At 34.6% G+C, this 25076-nt stretch overlaps 1 protein-coding gene across 5 annotated transcripts in view; it reads right to left on the bottom strand.

Moving 5' to 3' along the window:
* LOC128168234 (multidrug resistance-associated protein 1-like) overlaps positions 1–23673 on the bottom strand; it is a 404229-nt gene extending 380556 nt beyond the window's left edge. The window contains exons 1-2 of one of the 5 annotated variants that reach the window (XM_052834423.1): positions 23466–23673; positions 905–1081 (exon numbers count right to left, since the gene is read on the bottom strand). In XM_052834423.1, coding sequence (XP_052690383.1) covers positions 905–1081; positions 23466–23513 — 225 coding nt within the window. In that variant the 5' untranslated portion in view covers positions 23514–23673. The remainder of the gene's footprint in view (positions 1–904; positions 1082–23465) is intronic. The other 4 variants (XM_052834426.1, XM_052834422.1, XM_052834424.1 and 1 more) reach the window with 4 other exon arrangements.
* Between the last annotated feature and the right edge of the window lie 1403 nt (positions 23674–25076).

The following is a 25076-nucleotide window of genomic DNA, read 5'->3' as shown; positions in this document are numbered from 1 at the left end:
TACATAAATTAATCTATTAGTTATGACTTAAATGAAAAATATATGACAGCCACATTGTCTTCGTATTTTTTTATTGACCCTTGCGTAGCAATTTACGTTAACATTTAATTTTGCACTAACATTTGTTAAAAAATCTGAGTATATACACCCCTGGTACAACAGGTTGTATACACCCCATGCACAACATCAGTTTTTTTACAAATAACTTTATATTCGATTGATTTTATAAGAATGTAATTTATGCGTAAACACATTCAGATGAGAGATATTTGAAAACAATATAAACATTATATATAATAAACCAAAGCTTTGTCCTGTTATTTGATCACAAACACATTCAGATGAGATTTATTAATTTTGAAAATAATATAAACATTGTATATAATAAATCAAAGTTTTGTCCTGTTATTTGATCATAAACACATTCAGATGAGATATATTTGAAAATAATGTAAACATTATATATATTAAATCAAAGCTTTGTCCAGTAATTTGATCATAAACATTTGGCATGGTCAAAATTGCTCTGCTCGTCGGAATTGCGTTGAGGTGTTTGAGAAAATCAGAACATGTACGATGGAATCGAATGTGTCAATGTATTCTTAAATAAATGCTTTCCTCTGTATACAGTAAGCTCATTCTGACCAGTGAAATAAGTCCATAAGTTAACAAATAAGACAAAATTTGTGGCTTGACCTCCATTCCACCACCTTGAGAGCATATGCCCCATGTACAACATAGTATACATCACACATGTTGTGGTATACATGGTGTTTCCTCAAATTTTCATTTGGGGCTCAAATAACTGAGATACAAGGTGAACAGCTTAGTGAGTATCAAATTAAGTGGAACACAAACTCTGCAATAGTGAGTTCAACTTGCTAATGAAGTAAAATGTACTTACTGATTTAATTCCATTCAACCTTGAAAAATTCAAAGGTGTTTTATGACATTTAGACAGTTTGTACACTCTAAATGGAGAAAACACAATCAAGTATGCACAGGGAATCCACAGCAGAACAGTTTTTTGAAAACAATTGGTGAAATCGGGATCTTCTGTATACCAGGTTTGATTGTTATCCTGCAAAACAAAACAGATTTAAAAGTTAACAAGATCATTGTAGTACCCCATGCTCCAACATTACATGACAATGCTTCACATAATTATAAATTTTAGGTTATATGCATTAATACAAAAACTTCCTGGGAATATACACATCTACACATAGTGTCCTTATTACTGTGCAAGTAAAAGATTTCTGGAAATTCTATGCAACAGTTTAAGAGGAGCTGTTCTGACAAACTGTTTAATAAATCTCAAAATTCCATGTTCAAAATGGGCAAAATTCCCATAAAAGTAAAGGAATCCACATTTTCTTGTAAATGTGCACATGCATCTACAGATTGTGTCATTTTTGCCTTCAAAGGTTAATAAAATTCTATGAACAGTTTCTATGATCGTAATTCTGCTTCATTTCATTTACTTGGAACTATCCAATAATTTAACAATAAGCATAATTATACCCTAGGTAAATAAATTGAATGTTGAAGAAAGACAAACTTGTCAAGAGATGAAGCATGTTTAGATAAAAAGTTTTTGCAATGGTCATGTTAGTCCATGTTGCGTTGTGATGATTCGGCCGATCTCTCAGTTAAAATCACTGAACTTGTTAAGAAACTGGAACATAATTTTTCATGTACATAGCAGCAAACAGTGCACAAAACTGTACTTATAAACAGAGTCTACACGAGTGCGATCTGAAGTATGGTGAAGGTGTTGCATAACCCTTTCATCATTAAAACAAGAGGCCCAATGGGCCACATCGCTCACCTGAGCAACAATAGGCATGATAAAATCAGCTTCATGGAGTCATAATACAAAATATCTGGACAATGTGGTATGATAAATGTAGATCCTATACATCAAAATCTGATTCCCCCTGGATATTCTTATATTTATAATCAAGTCCCTTTTCTAACTGGATGATTTAAAAGATCCTTAGCAATTGTTTATATACAGGATAGAAACCTACATCAAACTCTGAATCCCTCCTGAGGCCCAATAATCATCCAGGGGCCAAAGTTTAAACAATAATTATTTTAAAGAATCAGCAATAAATAAAAATGCTTGCATATTAGTAAAAGCATATATGATAACATTTTAGTTTTTGTGAATAATCAAAATATTTTCCTTTGTACAACTGAATCCCAAATGTGGCCCCACACTACTCCTAAAGATAGGGATTTGAACGAATTTGAATCTATACTATCTTCTGAAGTTGCTTTCACTAAAATTACAGCTTTTCTAGGCAAATATTTTTTTTAGAAAAAGTTTGAAAGATATTTTTCTATATATTCATATGTAAAAATTCCAGATCCTACCTCTATCTTTTTGAAGGTCAGTGTTGTTCTGCTTTGAATTTGTATTTCGTTTTATGGATTTTTGAGATGGTTGACGGTTTGCTATTGTCATTTTTTTATTCAGTAAGTGCTTAAAAAATTTAAAATTTAAAATTCTATAATTTCTATGTTTTCAAAGCTCCATACTTCAAGTCATGCAAGTGTGAATGAAAGATGAAATAATGCGCTTGCATCCCAGGATCCAACAAGAATAGAATTCCAGGGTCCCCCGTCGGTCAAGCAGTATACTAGTATCGAGTCTATCGACCAAGGCTGATTTAGGAACTTGACCAAGGTATTAGTGGTATAAACATTTGGTATAAATTTAATGAAAATCCGTCAAAATTTGTAGACATGAGCGCGCTTACAAGGTCAATTTTTGGAAAAAAACGGAGTCATGATTGTGGTCAAAGTCCCGTAACTCCAACAAAAAGTATCGACCAATTCTGATTTTCGAACTTGACCAAAGTATTAGTGGTATAAACATTTGGTATAAATTTAATGAAAATCTGTCAAAATTTGTAGGCATGAGAGCGCTTACAAGGTCAATTTTTGGATAAAACTGAGTCATTATTGTGGTCGAAGTCCCATAACTCCAACAAAAAGTATCGACTAACGCTGATTTTCGAACTTGACCAAGGTTATAGTGATATAAACATTTGGTATAAATTTAATGAAAATCCGTCAAAATTTGTAGGCATGAGAGCGCTTACAAAAAAGAGTGACGGACGGACGCACGGACGGACAGACGGACGACGGACAAAATGTGATCAGAATAGCTCACTTGAGCTTTCAGCTCAGGTGAGCTAATGATTAAATGTTTTTGAAATAATAGGTATATCAACAGTTACATGAAAATTATTACGGGTGCAGATGATTCTTTAATTAAAATATCTCTAAAATAATTGATAAGGAGTTTTGAAAACGTGCATTAAAAATACGCAATCATTTTAATATGTGAAATGAAAACAATACATCAGACATGGCCAGTATAGAATGACTCTCAGTGTTAGGTGACCGTCTTATTTTCTATAAGCATACAGGTAAAAATCTCTGATCACCTTGTTCAACGGTAGGTCACACCGCCGCGGTTTAAACATGGCTGCAGCAAGGACCGCGATGAATTAACCGCGATGGTGTAACACGGAAAGGATTAAATAACCGCAGGGGGAGCGCGGTCAAATACGGGATCCGCGTTGAGGGTACTGTACATTGTGTTACGTGGATCTAGGATTGTGATTCCGAGAAGTTTGAGAAAACAGTGTGTTCAGTTAGCACACCAGGGGCACTTGGGCATTGTTGGAACAAAACAACAACTTAGGACGAAAGTTTGGTGGCCTGGTATGGACAAAGAAGTGGAAAAGTACGTGAAATCATGTCATGGATGTCAGATTACTAGTGCATATTCAAAACCCGAGTCAATCAGTCCAACACCTTTACCGACGGGACCGTGGCAAGAATTGGCAATTGACTTACTGGGACCATTAACATCAGGACAATATGTGTTAGTTGTAGTGGACTACTTCAGCCGTTATTATGAAATTGAAATTACCAACGACATTACAAGTGAGAAAATCATTGATGCTCTAGAGGGAATGTTTTGTAGACATGGAATTCCATATCAAATTACATCTGATAATGGACCACAATTCAAGTCTAAGTTATTTGAGGATTATTTGACAGATAACTGCATCAAACACAGAGCAGTTACACCATTACATCCGGCTGCAAACGGGGAAGTTGAACGTCAAAACCGGTCATTGATGTGTGGTAGATCGGGATTTCGTTTCTATTTATTATTATTAGTATTCCGATCCCGATGTGATTTATTCTATTACTTTGGTAACGCCCACTTTATACGATAACCAATAACTTTAATGACATTTGTCTATTGTTCTGTCCCATATATAAACCCATGTAAGTCCTTATTTGACGAGGGAGACAGCTGGTTTCGCTAGCTACTTTTCTCCTGAGTCCCGGCCCGTCTCGTCTGTCTATTTAAGGTCCCTGTTAAAGTTAGGTTTTAGGGTTGGGGGATTTTAAGTATATGCTATTGCCTTGTGTTCTTATTTTGTTATAATAAATTTATAAAGGGTTGTTAATCTTGGTTTTCATTTACTTTGGGTTTGGTTTATTATATCTGGTTTATCTATAGTGAGAGTAAAGTCGTTTTCATACCTTATTTATTATTTAGTAAAGTTTAGTAATGTAGAGGTCAAATTCAGTCACAAAACAAAAATAAACACAACGCGAAGTACTGATAAAAACCTATACGGCACTGACCTGCTACAGATGAAAAGGATTAGAATTGCACAAGCAGAATCTAAGGATTGGAAGAAAGAAATCCGGAAATACTTGTTTGCATATTGAACAACTCCACACAGTACAACTGGGGTGTCACCTGCAGAATTGATGTTCCGCCGTAAACTGAGGACAAAATTACCGCAAGTAGAGAATCTACAAGAAAATGTGTTTGATGAAGAAATGCGAGATAAGGATGTGTATTCAAAGTACAGAAACAAGCTGTATGTTGATGAGAAACGTGGTGCAGTGGATTGCAGCTTAGAGCCTGGAGATTCAGTCCTTTTGAAGAAAGCAGTCAAAGACAAAATTGACACTCCGTACCATGCAGAGCCATATACTTTGGTACAGAAAACTGGAAACAGCTGTGTTGTTGAATCACCAGAAGGAGTCACATTGAAGAGGAATAGCGAGTTTGTGAAAAAGTATCAAGAACCGGGAACTTCCGAAAGTGATGTGTCCGATATTCCAGAGACTTACAGTGAACCGATCATTGTATCCACTGATACAGGTGATGAAGGACAGCCTTCTGTGAGGGAACCTATCGCAAGAAAACCAACAGAGCCAGTCTTGAGAAGGTCAACCCGTGTAAAGACAGTTCCGCAACATTTTAAGGACTTTAAAATGTGAGCCGTGTCCGTGTGTTTCCGTGTGAAATTATTTGTATAATGGACTGTGAACTGTGACTCATTACTAAATGTAAAAAAATTGTGAATGTTTTCAGAAATATTGGACAGTAATCTTATTAAGAATGAGAAATCTGATTATAAATATGTTTTTCAGTATAATAGTTAAATCTTGCAAAGGGGGGTATTGTAGTATATTTATATGATCTAAGGGAAGTAACTGTTTGTGTATGAATGTATGAGTATGATGTGAGTAAGAGTTATGATTCTTTGTGTGTATTGTTTGAGAGTATCATCCGGGAATTGAGCACGGGAAAATAGCCATGCTGATGATATGTGTGTGCGTGAGAGAATGATGTGGATTTGTATACATGTGTCATGAATAAACCTATTCGTGAATTGATTTAATTCGTTATATTCTTCAGTGAGGGTACACTATATGCAATATTTTGCTAAAAAATGACTAAGTTCAAAAGTTGGAATGTCTCTGTTGCGCCACATCCAAGTACGAGCAAGTCCATGTACAGGTGTGGTGAACTGTAGTAATTGTCCATGTAAAGAATGTAGCACTAGCCAAAATACCCTCGCATCATGTCCATAACAAGATTATATGTAGCTCCATTCAAACTTGCAGGTATGTCTGATTTTCCGGTGTAGAGTTTGAAGCGTGAACAATACCCAGTCACAACATTGCACAGCATGTAAGCCTTGATTCCGTATTTCTTCAGCTTGTCAGGGTTGTAAACACAGAAGAAAAGATTTTCTCTACATGGAACCATTCCTTCATCCAAGGATAAATGCTGATGGGGCGAAAACACACTTCCAGAGGCACTCACAATGTTCTTGTAAAGCCATCCGAGTTTGAAAAGTGTATTACCGTCCGCCATTCCTCGCTGCACCTGTTGGTTGTTGTCAGCCAGATGAAAAAACCACATAAGCAGCCAAAACCTGTCTCTGGGCATCATAGAAGGGAAGAAGGGCGTTGAATTCACTTCAGATGTAGTCCAGTACTCGAAAATGTCCAGATGTTCCACTAATTCTGTTGCGATAGTCATTGCGATGAACACTTTCATTTCCGCCATTGTTGTTTTGACCCAGTGTTGATATTGGGAAGACAGCTTCAAGTTTCCTTAATTTCTTTGAAGAAACTGGTCGGCATAATGATTGGTTTCATCTGCTATTGTCTGGTTATCTTCGTCCTTGATGAACAAATTGAAATAATCAAGCGGGGATCGTTGATCTTCTTGTAAGTTCAAGTTCAGTTGAGAAGAAATGCACCCCCCTTTTTCTACATTTTTGACATTTTCTCCGCTTAGAATAAAGTCCGCTCTTTCTTGCAATTAATATTTGTTTTACCATAAGGATGCTCTGTGCTAAATTTGGTTGAAATTGGCTTGGTGGTTTTAGAGAAGTTCAAAATGTAAAAGTTTACAGATGGACGGACGGACAGACGGACGACGGACAAAATGTGATGAGAAAGCTCACTTGTTCAATGAGCTTTAAGTTCAGGTGAGCTAATAATAAAAGTAAATGTTTTATATTTATTAAGTACCTAGACAGTATATACATGTAATAGCATGGGATTTATTAATTATTATATTATTAAATCTAATTACAGTATTGATAAGTTAAGATATAATATATTTTGGCAATACATGTATTTCTAAATTAAATCACCCAGGTAGAACAGCTAGGTTTACCTGGCTAAAGTTAATTAAGGCCCTTAGGATATATGATCCTTATATGGTCAGTTAAAAGGTGTGTTTTTATGAAGGGAATCTATTGGTTTTTAAGTTTGTGTAGTTGGGTTTTATTGGTCTGTGGACTTCCCTCCAGAAGTTCTTTGTGTTTTAAGACATTCTTGATATTGAAGCAAAGGAGACAACAGTTAGCAAGACCTTTAATACATAGTTTAACTTTACTTCATCGTATATAGGTAAGCTAACATTATTTATTTCTAACCATAACAGAAGTGCTAATATTTAATTACTGGTATTACACTGTAATTTAGCAAATTTAATATATCCTTTTGCACTTTCTTAGTAATTTAAGAGTGATTTTTGAAAGAATATTAATTAAAGCATTAATCAAAGTATATTGAACTTCAACTAATAGAAGTAGTACTAGTGAAAACCTTGTTATAAAGCAATCTGTGTGTGTGTGTGTGTGTGTGTGTGTGTGTGTTTATATATATATTTGTTATACTCACTATATAACTCTATATAGACAAATAGTCAATAACTGTAATATTAGCTCGTCCGAAAAATATTGACCGGTCAATATTTTTTTGATATTGACCAGCTAGGAATAATATCTAGAGAACATTCCCTCTATTTCAAATAATCGCCTCTGATTTGTTGATTCGTAAACGATGACGTAAATAACTCTTCGCGACTCCAAAACAAGGTGACGTCATAATAGACAGTCAGTCAAGGCAAGTAAACAATGGACGCGCAATGGGACGGTTTGCTATCATAACGGATATAAGGATTTGCGAATTACTGTGAAGTAAAATCAGGTAGAACATCTGTATTTTCATTCTTCCGGTCGGCGGAATATCAACAGTGACCGTTTGATGCTGAGGATATTTTGGAAATGAACTTTGCACAAATTTGAATTCTTGAATTCTTTGTTGAGCTGAGAAAATTACGGCGATCTGTTTTCAATTACTTTCTTAAATTTTTGGTTTGTTTCTTCATATAACAAAACAAATGTTGACTGTGTTTTCGGGCAACATTGATTATATTAGCCCCCTTGGGACGAAAATATTGCCCTCCGCTTCGGGCAATATTTCGTCCCTCGGGGGCTAATATAATCAATGTTGCCCTCAATCCCAGTCAATATTTGTATAATATATATATATATATATATATATATATATATATATATATATATGAAGCACAGATAAATTCACCTTTTTTTTAGCTCCACCTCCGCCCCGGCCGGGGCTTGAACTCATGACCTCTGGAACCCATTCTCCTAGCAGTGAGCGGCCACCGCTCTAACCACTGGGCCATCTAGGCAAGACAAAAATCTTGCTTTCGATGACGAAGGGAAACTAGCGCGCTGGTCGCTCACTACACGGTCGTTTGAGATACAGGTGGAATGCAGTTAAACGACAATTTGAGAGGATCGGTACGATACACATTGCATAGATATATACAAATAATAAGCACAAACATTGCAATAACTCTCAAATTGACATATACCTGCCCATAGTGAATGATAAAGATATACATAAAGCACAGATAATTTCACCTTTTTTGGAGCTCCACCTTCGCCCCGGCCGGGCTAGAACTCACGACCTCTGGAACCCTATCTCCTAGCAGTGAGCGTCCACCGCACTAACCACTGGGCCATCTAGGCAAGACAAAAATCTTGCTTTCGATGACGAAGGAAAACTAGTGCGCTAGTCGCTTTATATATATATATATATATATATATATATATATATATATATATATATATATATATATATATATATATATATATATATATACACACACACACACACACACACAGAGTAAAAACTCGTTTAGTATGAACACGGATATAGCGAATTTTCAGATATAGCGAAGCTTTTTTGAGTCTCCGGTATAATGCTTAACAAATCTTTGCAAAATTTTACGGTTATAACAAATTCGGATATAACAAATTTACGAATATAGCGAACTTGTTTTCTCCGTCATATTTGTTTTAGTATCAGCGTTATTATATCCCATATAGGTGATTGGTATTAACATTTTAAAATTCACAAAAGCTGAAATGTCATAATATACATTTTTACTTACGGTACACGCAATCATTTTGACATATTGCTAATTCTTTTAAATTTTTTAGACTTTTGCCCCTGGACATTTCTTAGGGTTCTGAGTTTGATGAAGGTTTATTTCCTATATACTGATTTAATCTGGAAATACAGTGGCATCCTGGTATAACGAGCTCGGATATTATGAGGTACAGCTTAAAACGAGATGATATTTTGGTCCCAAATCATTAGGGTCTTCCGTCTTCAGCGGAAGACCCTACTATTATTCTATTGTTTCTTTTTCACTTTTCTTATTACCGTATTTTTCGGGGCATATGTCGATGTGGGGCATAGGCCGAATTGCTAATTTTTAGACAAAATTCAAGAAAAATCCTTAGACTAGCCTAATTGGGGGATAACCCAATTTTCAATCGATGATTACTATAGTGAAAGTATGACCCCTGATTAAGAAAGTCACCGTATTAAGTATATACTTTCAGAATATCGATGTAGAAAGTCAAAAGAGTAATTAAAGTTATTAAATTTGCTTAACATATATATTTCAAGCAATTTTTAAAAATTAATCTGTGTTTTGTGGCTGTTTGGTCTCTTCCATATTCGTCGGTGTATCGTTGTGTATCGTAATTTTACATAGTGTAAATTTAATTGCAACACCAACCTCCGTGGTTCTGTCTGGTAGAACTAAGTATAATATTTTACCAAACCTTTTATATTTTATTAATACCTTATTGCTAAATCTCATTTAATCAAGTTATACTTTGAAAGCTACTTGTAAATACGGGGTATGGCGCCCATTAGCTCAACACGTGGTTTCATATCCAAATAGAGTTATCCCCCGTAATCGCTATGAATGAGAAAACGAAATACCAAACACAAAATATTAAATTTGTGTTCTTTCCATTAATTAATTAAATAGTGACTTGCCGTTATGCAGAGAAGTTGTAATGTTAAAAACACAGTTAATGCAATGAAGTGTAACGGTGTACACTACGTGCCCCCAGGCTGTGTTTTAGTCACGGGTTTCACACCTTTGTATATACACATGACACCAGAATACCGTTATTTCATCCAACAGAAAATTAATTGTAAAAACACATAGCATTTGATTTATTCTACACCCAAGACCAGTGATTCCTACGAACGCAGAAATGAAGAATTCACCAAAATTCCGTCATATTACATTCTACCCGGTTTCGTTTTCTTTTTTACTACGCAATAATAGTTTCCAGGGTTCATACACGAACGTGGGAAAAAATTCTTTTGATTGGGATTGTAAAGAAATACCTTGTACAGTACTGTACATTTTATTACTCACGATGTCATTACAAAAATTATCAACGGGACAACTATCGAACAATAGTTCAAACGGATGAAAAAAAACCAACCCTCATAATAAATTGCTACAACAGTACAAAGGATAAAAACAGTGGATTTTATATTTTACTGTTAAATTTTTTTAACTTTGAGTCTAAGAATAGCCGATCCCTGGGGATAGGCCGGGGCTCGCTCATCGGAGGAAAAAAATACCGGCCTATGCCCCGAAAAATATGGTATTCTTTTTATTCTTTTTTTGTCTTACAAATTTTGTGCAGGCGATTTCTCGAAGATGACTCATTCGATTTTCTTCAAATTTTGAGGGTTGATGTGTCGGTATCTGAAGTTTGTACCGCTGTTTCAATTTTTTGATAGTCACTTCCGGTCGAAAGTTATCGTCCGTTTACGATTTTTAAAAGTCAATTTTGTCGGCTAGAGATAAAAAAAAACGATTAAAGATATAGGGCTGAAATTTTTAGTGAAGATAGACATCCACTTAACCTGTTGCAACATGGTCATAAAATCGTCGGCCGTCACTTCCGGTCGTCACCAGAAGGAAAGATAAAAAATCGGTTTTTTCAACTTTTTGCTTGATATAAATTTTTCTAACGGGTTGATAGAGACTCTTTTACTGATTAAGAATATGAAATTTTTTTAAAAATCGATTGATGCGTTCCCGAGATATTAAGCATCAAATTCCTAAAGCGAGAGTCCGATTAGCAGTGGTGGACATGTGCCCAGGCGACCTGGGTTCAAGCCCTGGGTGCCGAAATTATTTTTTCCTAATTTTTTTGGCGTTGATTAACAATTTAGTCTTAAAAGTGAAGGACTTTATCTCATTTACTCAAACATAGGTAATCACAGATTACAAAGCTCACCGAGACGAGACATCACCCTTATGAGACTTCACCTTTATGAGACCACCTTTATCATATTAAATGAAAATCATACTTTATGATCTTGGATATTCATGGATTCTGTTTTGACACAATATCGTATATCATCTGTTAAAAAATTGTATGATAATCATATGTTCATATGTTAATCAATACAATAATATAAAATTAAATATTGCATCCTATCATATTTACAACATATATCATATAATACAATAAAATACCATAATAAACAATGATGAGATATGATATTGTAATGTATGATATGACATTGTATTGTGTTAAACGTTATTGTATTTGATCAAATAATACAATATCATAATATATAAAACAATATGGTATTATATTACAATATCATATTACATAATACATCATAACATTGAAACATATGATATTATATTGTATAATATAGTATGATATTGTATGATACTGTAACATTTTTGATACATAATATGATATTGTATCATATGATACAATATTATTTGATACAACATTGTTTCATATCAAATGATACAATATTATGTGATAAAGTAAATTATATAATACAATATACATATTGTATCATATGATACAATAATATATTTTACAATATCATACAATACAATTTCATGTGATGTGATAATATATCATATTATACAATATCGTATGATACGATATTATATAATATAACTATCATATTATACAATTTCATGTGATATAATTCTTTTTTACAGAAACTAATATCATATTATACAAATTCGTATGATACAATATTATAGAATATACAATATAGTATCATAGGATACAATATTATATTTTGCAATATCTTATGTAATAGTATCATGTGATTAAATAATAAATTAATAACACAATATAATATTATACAATATTGTATCATAATATACAATACTATACATAACGATATTATGATACAATATCATAACATAAAATATCAATTTTTTTTTACAATATCATACCGTATCATATAACTTTTTATAATATTACATATGATATTATATTGTATCATATTAAACAATATTGTTTCATACCATACAATTCTATATCATAGGAATCATGTTATATCATTTATCAACAAACACATCTACCTATCGAGCAGGTTTGAGTGAGGTAGGAGATTTCTTTAGGATCCTTGATAATGGAGATCAGGCTCTGCATCTGAAGCAACCTCTGCGTTTCATTTATAATATAGTTAAATCAACTATGCAAGCTATCATCTATAAAACATGTGACCTGTTCCAAAAAAAACTAAACCTCATCCAGCATCCGAAACCTATGGCTCAGATTCAGCATTCAAGCCTGTCAGGTGCATCAGTATACATAAGACGCATCTCCATGCAAGTTTGGTGAAGTTCAGACCAGTAATAACTAAGATATCATCATCAGAAGGCACTAGCAATTAAAACCTTAACCTGCTCCAGCATCGGCAACCTATGGCTCAGATTCAACATCCATGCCTTTCAGGTGCATTTGTATCATAAGACACACCATCCATTCAAGTTTGGTGAAGTTAAGACCTGTAATAACTAAGATATATTTTTTAGCATCCTTGATAATGGAGATCAAGCTCTGCATCTGAAGCTTCCTCTGTGATTCATTCATACTACAGTTTAATCAACTATGCAAGTTTGAAAAAGTACTATTATCTATTAAACATGTGACCTGTTCCAAAAAACTTAACCATATCCAGCATCTGAAACCTATGGCTCAGACTCAGCATTCAAACCTGTCAGGTGCATCAGTATCATAAGACGCACCATTCATGGAAGTCTGGTGAAGTTAGAACAAGTAATAACTAAGATATCATCATCAGAGGGCACCTGTTTCAAACACTTTAACCAGCTCTAAAAACCTTAACCTCCTTCAGCATCCGAAACCTATGGCTCAGATTCAGCATTCAAGCCTGTCTGGTGCATCAGTATCATAAGACTCACCATCCATGGAAGTCTGGTGAAGTTAGAACAAGTAGTAACTAAGATATCATCATCAGAGGGCACCTGTTTCAAACACTTTAACCAGCTCCAAAAACCTTAACCTCCTCCAGCATCCGAAACCTATAGCTCAGATTCAGCACTCAAGCCTGTCTGGTGCATCAGTATCATAAGACACACCATCCATGCAAGTTTGGTGAAGTACAGACCTGCAGTAACTTAGATATTGCTATCAAAGGGCACCTGCAACAAAAACTTTAACCTGGTCCAACAACCTTAACCTCCTCCAGCATCTGAAATTTAGGACTCAGATTCAGCATCCAAGTCTTTCAAGTCCATAAGTAGGTCCAGATGCATCATCCATGCAAGTTTGGTGAAGATAGGACAAGTAATAGCTTAGATACAGGACCTGCAACAAAAACTTTAACCAGGTCCGGACGCCGACGCCGACGCCGAGGGTATAGCATAAGCTCCCCCTGACTTCGTCTCGGTGAGCTAAAAATCGGACGGAAGACCCACTCATTGCTCGCAACGAGAACGGTCTAGTTTCTTTACTATTTCCTTTTTAAAAATTCTGGATACGAGATCGTTTATAACGGGACTCTGAATATTACAATGTAAACGTTTCTGCCCATTAGTTGTAAGCGCTATCGGATATAACGAGGTACTCACGGCACGCTTGATTGCACATGCTGGTTCCAGGTAACTAACGGTAATACCATGTAATTTTCACAGGTATGTATACACACGACAATGAATTAAAAGTATTCAGAAATAATGATGAGTTGTTTTTATTGCAACGTTAACAGTCATGGCTTCGAAGTATAGAAAAGGAAAGTAATTTCGCTAGAAACAATAGGACTTATTTAGAAATAGTTAAGAATTAATTAAAAATAAAAAGTGTAATTGCAAAGGACTATGGAATATCTTTGAGTAAGATTCTAAAAAAAAAAAAAACAAGATTTAGAAAGCTTGGGAGAGTTAGCGGTCTAGTTGAGAAAAGCGTGCGACTCTTAATATAGCGTTACCGACATTGGGCCTTCCCAATAAGTCGGTGTCAATTCCTAGTTACGGTATCAAATTTCGACAGAGATAATAATTTAGTAAAATTTGGGGTGAAATTAAAGATAATGACGAGACAGAAGTTTGTGATTTTGACTTTATCCACGAAAATTGATACCCTTGAATTTTAATGAAACCCCAGTAACGAAAAAATAAAACGATGTCCCCAGCATCTAGTTATACCCGTAGGCCACTGTACCTTACAATAGGGACCACGAGATTTAGCAAGATTTCAATCAGTTGCCAATCTCTGCTATTTATGTCTCTGCTTCAACACAAGTTTTAGCTTTCCTGGCCAAATGGTTCTTTGGAAGAATTTTGAAAAAGTTCTCAAAAATTTTCAATATTTCCTAATCATCTCCCCAATAGGGATGGTACGATCCACCGATGCACCGGTGCATCACGGTATTTATTTTGACGATATTTGGATCGATACATTTACATTTACCATTAATACAACGATACCTAAGCGAACTTTTTTTTATTTTCCAAAATATCCAAGCTTCATATATCGGCTATTTTTAGTCTGCGTGCCTAATATGAAAGTAAAAAGATGGCGGAAAACCTCGTAAAGTTGTCAAAACTGTTAGGTAGCTAAATCTGGAGTGTGGACAACTTTTGGATTACTTGTTTATGAAAAAGTAGTGTATATGAGACTTAAGTAATTTGTAAATTGTGCAATGCTCATTTCAAATATATCAAAATAACTGGACATGCAGTAATACATCGACAGATTGAATAAATTTTTAACTCTTATTTATGTTTTCATTTAGTTGCAATGTATCGTGATATGTATCGAATCGCATCTCATGTATCGTGATATGTAACGAATCGGCTAAGTACAGAATCGTCCCAGCCCTACTCCCCAATAATTTTCACAACTTTGAATCCCCTTTGCCTAAGGATGCTTTGTGCCAAGTTTGGTTGAAATTGGCCCAGTGGTTCTTGTTATAAATGTTGAAAATGTGAAAAAATTACAGACAGACAGATGGACAGACAGATGGACGACAAAATGTGATAAGAATAGACCAATCCACACTTTACAAAAGTTATGTCCACCTTTAGGAATGAAAGATATTGTAATGCTTGTAAAACTGGTGCAATTGAAGATGAAACACGATCATTTTCTTTTTCAATGTAAAGCCTATTCTGATTTCTCATCTAAGGAACAGCTTTTTTAGTAATTTTTATAAGATAATTAAAATAAATATTGTCAATGACTTGGACAAAGAAAGATACATTTTACATGTATGTTTAAATAGTGAAATACATACTATTTTAAAAATTATTGTTAAATTCATTAATGACTGCTTTGAACACAGATGTCAATTAGTCTAAGGAAATGTTAAACTGATCTATATAGATCAGTAAAAATATATATACTGTACATGCAATTATTGTAAACATACAATGATGTTCCTATATATCCATTGGGCCTTTGCCAATTATTGTAATTGTGTTTGTGCCAATAAAATATTTGTATTTGTATGTCCCTTGGCCGCCATCTTTGGGGAAAAACCCATATATTTCTCACAGTAGCCTTTGTAGTTTAGAGGGTTGTAACTTCCTCATTTGACATTAGAAATCAGTTTCCCCTGGGGTAACTAGATTTACTGAAATACCCGTGATTTACCGAAATGCCCGGTGAAAACACCGAAATACCCTTCAAAAACACCAAAATGCCTCATTTGAGCACAAATATTTAACATCATAGTTTGAATCTAAGTGATTAAATGTATTTCCCCAACTTTCAGTTTGATAATGTGAGTATTTTGACATAAATAGCAATTTTTAACATGTGTAGACATTGGATTAAGAACGATAACTCTTGCATGAATTGCATTTCACTCGAATAGAGGTGTGAAATTTTATTCCCAGAATAAAATAACTAAGAATCAAAAATAACAGTTCATCAGCTTTTATTTTGTAATATAATATAATAATTTGACATGATAATACCATAAATATTCCTTTCATTCTATCTTTATTTCCTCCCATATACCCTGTTAACCTGTTAACTAATGAGATGAAAACATTTATGTCCAGTTCAAATGAATTATTCAAAATAAATTTAATTATTGTAATTCACAAGAAATAAATTAATAAAAAGATTTATATAGATTTAGTTACATTGGGTTTTTATCAACAGGTTAAAAACTAAATTTAATGAAAGAGTTGTCTTTCTCGGAAGAATTGCATTTTAATCAATAACCACGAAAATCGGCTGATTTATTCAATAAATTAAAGGTATATGTGGCGTATTTTTTCATGCAAGGAAATATTTGATTGATTGATTTATTTAAATATGTTACATAAAGACATATCTTCACAATAAATTACGCAGTTTATATCAATCGGGTTAAAAAGATATTGAAATTAATAAATAATTTTTATAATTATTTTCGTGTCCACAATAAATACAGCATTTGAATAAACCCCGCCTTAAATCGACCACGTGATATCACGCTCAGTCTATCACAACAACAATGGCGACGAAGAAAAAGATAGGTATACCCGTAATACCGTTAAGTTTGACAGATTTGGCCAAGAAAGAAAAAAGAGACAGACTGACAATATGAACAAAGGGAAGATTGTCATCGGAGACCATGTAGATTGATGGAATAGGAATTAAAGCCGAATAAAACTTAAGTTTTAATCATGAAGTTGTAGAATTAAGTTTTGCTAGTCAGGTTCGTACGTGCTCAATGTGTTCCATGTCTTTACTTTAATTATAAGTTATGAACCCCAAGTGGATTTTCGTTTAGAGAAATTTTTGAATAAAGAATAAATAAACACTCTCGGTACATGCATCCCTCAGGAGAGGGGATATTAACTCGTTTTACCGTGTCGTTGATGTTAAAATAGTTTCATCTTTATCGGCACGTCTTTTAACCCCAAGGAACCCCAAGGAACTCCAAGGAAACCCCAAGGAACCCCAAGGAAACCCCAAGGAACCCCAAGGATACCCCAATAACAGAAATGAATAACTATTGATACCCAAGGGGGTCTCATTAGAGTGCAAGGGTCACCCCTTACCCTTGGTACCCCAATTATACCCCAAGGAACCCCAAAGATAACCTAATAATACAGATTTATAACTCCTGATACACCATAGGAATCCCAAGGAACCTCAAGGATACCCTAATGATACAAATTTTAAACTCGTGGTACCCCTGGGGACTCACTGGTATTCCAGACACACCTCTAAGAACCACAGGGAACCCCTGGGATATCCCAAGGAACTCCAAGAATACCCTAATAATACAGAATCATAACTCTTGATACTCCATAGAACCCCAAGGATACCCTAATAATACAAATTTAAAACTCTTATTAACCCTGAGGACTCATTGGTATTCCAGATACACCTCTAGGAATCCCAGGGAACCCCATGGATATCCCAAGGAACTACCCTAATAATACAGAATCATAACTCTTAATACTCCATAGAACCCCAAGGATACCCTAATACATTGTAATACAAATGTAAAACTTTTGATAACCCTGGGGACTCATTGGTATTCCAGATACACCTCTAGGAATCCCAGGGAACCCCAGGGATATCCCAAGGAACTCCAAGAATACCCTAATAATACAGAATCATAAATCTTGATACTCCATAGAACCCCAAGGATACCGTAATACGCTGCAATACAAATCTAAAACTCTGGATAACCCTGGGGACTCATTGGTATTCCAGATACACCTCTAAGAATCCCAGGGAACCCCAGGGATATCCCAAGGAACTCCAAGAATACCCTAAAAATACAGATTCATAACTCTTGATACACCACAGAACCCCAAGGATACCTCAAGGAACTTAAAGGATAACTTAATAATACAAATTTAAATTCTTGATACCCGTAGGGACTCATTGGTATCTCAGACAAAACCCACGGATACCCCAAGGAACTTTAGGGATATTCTTATACATGTATTGGTTATATAAATTTTATAACTCTTGATATCCTTTGGAACTCCAAGGATACACTATATCTCTTGATACTTTTTGGGTCTCTTTGATATCCTAGACAAATCACAAGGTATCCCAGGAAACCCCATGGGTACCCCAAGAAACCTAAAGGATACCCTAATAGTACTCTAATAGTAATAATACAGATACCCCATTGTTATCCCTGACACACCCTATGGATACCTCAAGGAACTCCTAGGATACCCAGTAATATAGCTTTTGATACCCAAATGAACCCCAAGGATACCCTAATAACACAATTTTATATATCTGGATACACCCTCGGGGCTTTTTGATATTCCAGACACCATTAGGTATCCCACGGAACCCCATGGATACCCCAAGGAACTTAAAGGATACCCTTATAATACAGATTCATAAAACTTGATACCCCATAGAACCCAATGGAACCCCAAGGATATAGCCTAATAATTCAAATTAAAAATTCTTGATACCACTTGGGACTCATTGGTATCCCAGACACGCCTCTAAAAACCTCTATAAACCCTAGGGAACCCCACAGAAATCCCAAGGAACTCCAAAAGATATCCTAATCATACAGATTTTATAACTCTTGATACACCATACAACCCCAAGGATACCCTAATATGTAATACTTTAAAACACATTTGGTCTAGCCGAAAAATTTTTGTCTATAAATTTGTTTCGGACTTGTGATATTGCATCACATTCTAAAATATAATGAAATTCATCGGCTATATGTTTTTTGTAACAGAGAGGACAAAATCTTTCATTTAATGGGATACCTTCCCATCTTCCCACTTCAACTGGTAGATGGTGATTTGAAGTACGAAAGAACTATATATATGATATGAGTTAAATTTGGCCCCCATTATTCGCAATTTTTTAAAGTGTTTCAGGTACAATAATATGTTATGTTATATTTTAGAAGAGTTGATGTAAAATTTATTTTTCACCTATTTATTTGATTTTTTTTGCACTCACTGGCAGAAAATGATGTCAGAAGTGACGCTATTTCTATATTTCAATCAAAATCAGTCCAAAATTTACATTTTTCTTATCTTTTTATGAATGGGAAATATAGAGGGCATGCCTGAACAGGGAAAAAATTTTTGTCACTTATTAGCCTTGGCTAGATACATCTCTGATTAAAATATTTTGTTTGTTCAAGCATGCTTTCTATTTTTTCTGAAAGAAAAACTGCTTGAAAACAAGCTGTTTTATGCTAAAAATGCAAAAATGGCAGGAAAAGGTTGTCTTTACGATGTCATATTTCTAAATTCTGGGACATGATAGAACAAACCCTTTTTAATTATGAAAATTTACTTCTATTACAAGTATCTAATTTTTTAAACTTTATATTAAACATAATCTCAAAAAACTGCCTGTGATTTTTTTTATTAAAAATTTGCTTAAGGTCAATAATTGAACAGACTATAATTTACCTGTAATTAATTTCCTTTGTTCTTTGAAACCCTTACCTGAGCACCATTCCCACAGTCACCCATAAAAATTTCAGAATTATAGCAAAGTGGGAAGACACCCAAAATTCACAAGGGTTGTCTACCAATAAACAAGGAGATGTAGGTGTAGGTAAATATATTGCAACAGTGATGGTGAAGCCATTGTGTTTACATGTAAAGGGTTATGTTGGCCCTTTAATCCCTGTCCAAGAGCTACCACCAATATACAACGGGTGTCTACCTGCAATTAACAGGTATTTTGGTGCCTCTCAGGTGAACATTCTGCGCGCATAATGGGTCAATCCATTGTGTTGTACCCACGAAGGGGAGATAGCCCCACTCCACACTTCCATGATCACTTCTTGTCTTTTCTCAAAAGTACTCCAATAAGGGTAACACCCCCTATGTCAATAGTAAAACAAGTTTGGGTCTTTGTAACTGAACAATATCTTTCCCCACTTCATTTGAAAATTTCACCGAAGATACATTGTCATATTAAGTGTTCATATGAATGGTTCACCGGAATAATTGCAGACTTCCTTGTGGTGACATGAAATTTAGTGCCCTATTTTCATGAATTTGATATAATTTGTTACTGATTCAATATTGGCTGATCATCAGTTGGTAAGAGACAACAAATTCTGCCGATTAACGGTACTCGATTATGATTTTCAACCGATTTGACAACATTAATTGTTAAATTCATCCAAAGTGAACAGATATTTTAAGTCAGGAGAAACATTATTTTTATCATACCAGTATGTATTGGGGTATCACAAGTGTTCCTTGGGTTGCCCAGATGTTTTTATGATATTCCATTGAGTAATAGGGTATTAATTAGTAATATGTTTTACAGTACAACCATTGGGGTGGTTATTAAATTTTATCAATTGGGTACCTTGCAATTGGGGTTCCTACAGGTATCCTTGGGGTACCAATAGTTGACCTTTGGACTCCAATGAGTATCCTGGGGTATCAATAGTTATCAATTTTTATAATTGGGGTATCCTTGGGGTATCAGGAGTGACCCGTTGATTTTTAATGAGACCGGCCTTGGTCATCAAATTTACTTTCCAACATTGAGGTATCTATGGGGTTCTCAAGGGTATCCTTTGGGTTTTCATTGGTATACTTGGGATTCATTTGGGTTCTTTGGGGTACTTATCACTTTAAATACATATGTATAACAGTAATATATTTACAAATTAATGTATCTGATGATATTTTTTTTTATTTAATTGTTTTAATGAAAAACCAACAAAATGACAATAATCCCACCCTTTGCAGTAAATGGAAATACCGGTAGCCAAGCAATGCTCTTCTGTTGATAAAACTTTGAATATCTTTCTAATAAGAGTCTTAACAGATGCAGTTAGTTGTTTCAAATTTTCCTCACTTTCTGCTATGGTTCAATGGAACTCCATATCAGAAAATTGATCCCATAGGACTTTATATATGATTTTCTTTGACAGGCTTGTTAAATTTAATAAACTCCCAAAACATTACCATAATTACCATACTATGTAAAAATATGTAAGAAAGAAAATTATTATTACAAACAATTTTAAAATTGCAGAAACACTACAATCATATCACGACAGTAATTTTAAATCTAATTTAAATTAAATTCCCTATAGGGTCACTTCATCAACTTGCATGACTAATAAATTTAAACAACTTCTAAAAATAGTTCACTTATTTATTCTAATAATGATATTATTTATTTCCTTTTAAATTAGCCCCAAAGCCACTGCCCATTTTACAGATTATCAATTTTCCATACACACATGCTCCATCTAAACCATGGCTCAGATAATGGCTCCCTTGGGACAAATGAATTCAGCCAGCTTCTAAGAATTTATCATTGACAAACAAAAAATCTGCATTGTCAGTTGATAGAATACTTATAAAAGATAAATTTAGTTAACGCATAAAGACAAAAAACCTCCATTTGAATGTATTTATATAAATATATTTTAGGGTGTTTTAATGCTATAAATTAATTAATAAAATCTGTAAGGATTACCTCCCTTACCTTTCAACATCAGTGAACAAAAAATAGAATGAGGAAAATGAAAACTGTCATAAAATCATTAAATCTTGTCTGATCCTAAAAAAAATTACAGGTGCACATCTTCAGATGGTGATCAACATATGTACAAATTTTCAGACTGTTCCATGCAGTAGTAAAAAATTCTATAGGGGGGACAAAGTTGCATCTACAGAGAGACGGATAGACGGACGGATAGGGTGAAACCAATATACCCCCCTAAACTTCATTTGTGGGGGTATAGGGGTATAATGAGACTCCTGGGGTATCACTAGTTACTAATTTCTATTATTGGGGTTACTTGGGGTTCTAACAAGTATACTTGGGGTTCCTTGGGGTATCCTTGGTGACCCTTGGATTCAAATGAGACCCCTTGGGTATAAATAGTTATTAATTTCTATCACTGGGGTACCTTGGGGTGAGCCTTTGATTTGAATGAGACCCCTTGGGTATCACTGGTTAATAACTTTATCATTTGGGTTCCATGGGGTTCTTACGGGTTTCCTTGGGGTTCCTTGGGGTACCCTTGGGGTACTAAGAGGTGACCCTTGAAGTCCAATAAGACCCCTTGGGTATTAAAATTTATTAATTTTTGTCATTGGGGTTCCTTGGGGTATCCTTGAGGTTCCTTGGGGTTCCTTGGGGTTTCCTTGGGGTTCCTTGGGGTTAAAAGACGCACCCCATCTTTATCATGTTTATTACACATGATTAGCAATTTATATCGTTCTACATTAATGAATGACGGAATAATATTGCTTCAGGTATTACTTGATATAAGAATTATCTAATTTAAGACATGAAAAACGTGGTTCTAATTCGTAAACAAACTGTTCTCAATAAAAGGTTTTCCCTCACTCATGCGCAGTGGCGTTACAAATGGCCGATCACATTAATATTCATCAGACGTGTAGCAAAGTTTAGAGATAAATAACTAAAGAAAGAACATGTTTTACGGGCCTAGAGTTTGTGAACCGTCTAATTATAAGAAGCACGGCGTATATTTTTACTAAAACTCATGTCAAAAAATTTACTCCAAATACGCCACATATACTTTTAACTTTATATACAATATCTATATACAATACTTAACATACACTCTTTTTAGCGAAATAATGGGCATTTTGGGGTTTTTGAAGGGTATTTCGGTGTTTTCACCGGGTATTTCGGTAAATCCTGGGTATTTCGGTAATTCTATGTACCGATGAATTTGGATTGCCCCAAGTTGGGGCAACCCACACTACATCGAAGGAAAAAATTAAATTCCGAGAGATTTCTTCACAGGGCGCTCAAATATTTGATTGCATAAAGAAGGGAAAAGTTGTGTTTCTCCCTTTTGACCTTTGGGTTGACCCCGCAAATGGGAACAACTTTTGCAAAGTGTGGATTGGACTATAGCTCACTTGAGCTTTCAGCTCAGGTGAGCTGATAAAAGGACGTCCTGAACCTTGATATATGCAAGACCATCACTGTTTCATACATTTATAACAAAAAGTTTCATTATGCCGAGGTGTCTTTTACATGGGCCGAACGTGTCAATAAATTTGGGCCGACCCGTCTTGGCCGAGGAGTCAACCGCCCTGGTCCGAGGTGTCGTCCGTCGGGCCGAGATGACACCGTTCTCGAAGGATGCACATGCATCTTTAAATAATTATTTGAACAAGTATCAATGTTTGTGTAATAATTAGAGTGACTAGAATATACCCAAAATGCGCCATCACAAAAGTATTCGTCGTTAGGCCTATAAAACATCCTGGCACGCGTCTCCGGGTGATTCTAAAAGGAAGGTGATGATCAGGGTGATACTAAAACAAGTCCAACGGAGAAAACAAGTCCCACGTAAGTCCCACGGCAAATGCGGCTATATATCGATACAATAATTATTTATTGTGATTAAATATGATTAAATAATCATAATTCACATAAAAAAAATATTTTTAAAATCTAATTACGGATTTATCGACGAAAAATTAAAGGGTCTGACTAAAATACGCCTGGCGTTGAAAACACGCCTGCCGAGAAAATCTAGGCGCTTGCCGTTTATCTGATGGATAATTTTAATATTTTCTTTGATATTTTATTTAAAGTAAATTAATGATCATAGAAATAAAAAGTTTACTTTATATAATTATTTAGCACAAAATTAGCAAAAGATGTTCAATGTTGGTCAAGTTAGATAACTCTTGTAAACGCAGAATGCATATAGAGTACACAGCTATCATGCAGTGAAATTTGAGTTACTATTCAATTTCTTCATTGCAAAAGACATACGTCTTATAGCACTTATAATGGTGAACAATACATGAATATATATAGGCAATAATGAACGGTCAGTCCTTACAAATCTTGACTCGTGCGCACAAACTCCAATGTTTATAGAATAATTTGTATTTGGAGAATGAAATAACAAATAATTATATATATTATATATATTGATAGTAATAACAATTGAAATCAGCAAATGACTCTTGATATAGCCAAACCATTCTGAGTGTGAGGGCTTTGTAAATGAATTTTCCTAAATTACACAATTCTTTAATATTGTTTTAAAACACTTAGTAACTGTATTAATTTGTACATGGATGGTTTACACCAGTAATACTTTTTTTATAAGCTTTGATCGTAATGCTAAGTACATTGGACATACAAGTATAAAATGATATTCGTCTTCAATATCTGTTAATATACAAGTTTTACAAAATCTTTTGTCTCTTGGTATATTTTTATGTCGACCTGTTTCAATAAGCAGATTATGTGAGGACAACCTCATTTTGGAAATACATTTTTAGCTCACCTGAGCCAAAGGCTCAAGTGAGCTTTTCTGATCACAATTTGTCCGTTGTCTGTCGTTGTCGTCGTCGTCGGCGTTGTCGTCGTTGTCGGCGTCGTCGTTGTAAACTTTTCACATTTTCATCTTCTTCTCAAGAACCACTGGACAGATTTCAACCAAATTTGGCACAAAGCACCACTAGGTGAAGGGGATTCAAGTTTGTTCAAATGAAGGGCCATGCCCTCTTTATAGGGAAGATAATTGAGAATTATTGAAAAGGATTATATATGATAAGGGCCTAAAATGGCCCACTAAAATGAACATCTTCATTTTACTATCATTCTTTGTTTTCTTAGTACAGATATGTATGTGATGTGTTTACATAATAATCATTTTGGTTCAAGTGCCCACAATTTAGAAATATGACATTGTAAAGAGAACCTTTTCCCGCCATTTTTGCATTTTTAGCGTAAAACAGCTTGTTTTCAAGCAGTTTTTCCTTCCGAAAACATAGAGCGCATTCTTGAACAAATAAAATATTTTAA

Source organism: Crassostrea angulata, chromosome 10 (genome assembly GCF_025612915.1).
Source record: "Crassostrea angulata isolate pt1a10 chromosome 10, ASM2561291v2, whole genome shotgun sequence".
NCBI lineage: Eukaryota > Metazoa > Mollusca > Bivalvia > Ostreida > Ostreidae > Magallana > Magallana angulata.
Note: the sequence above shows the minus strand (reverse complement) of the source record. Positions and strands in the feature narration are given on the sequence as shown.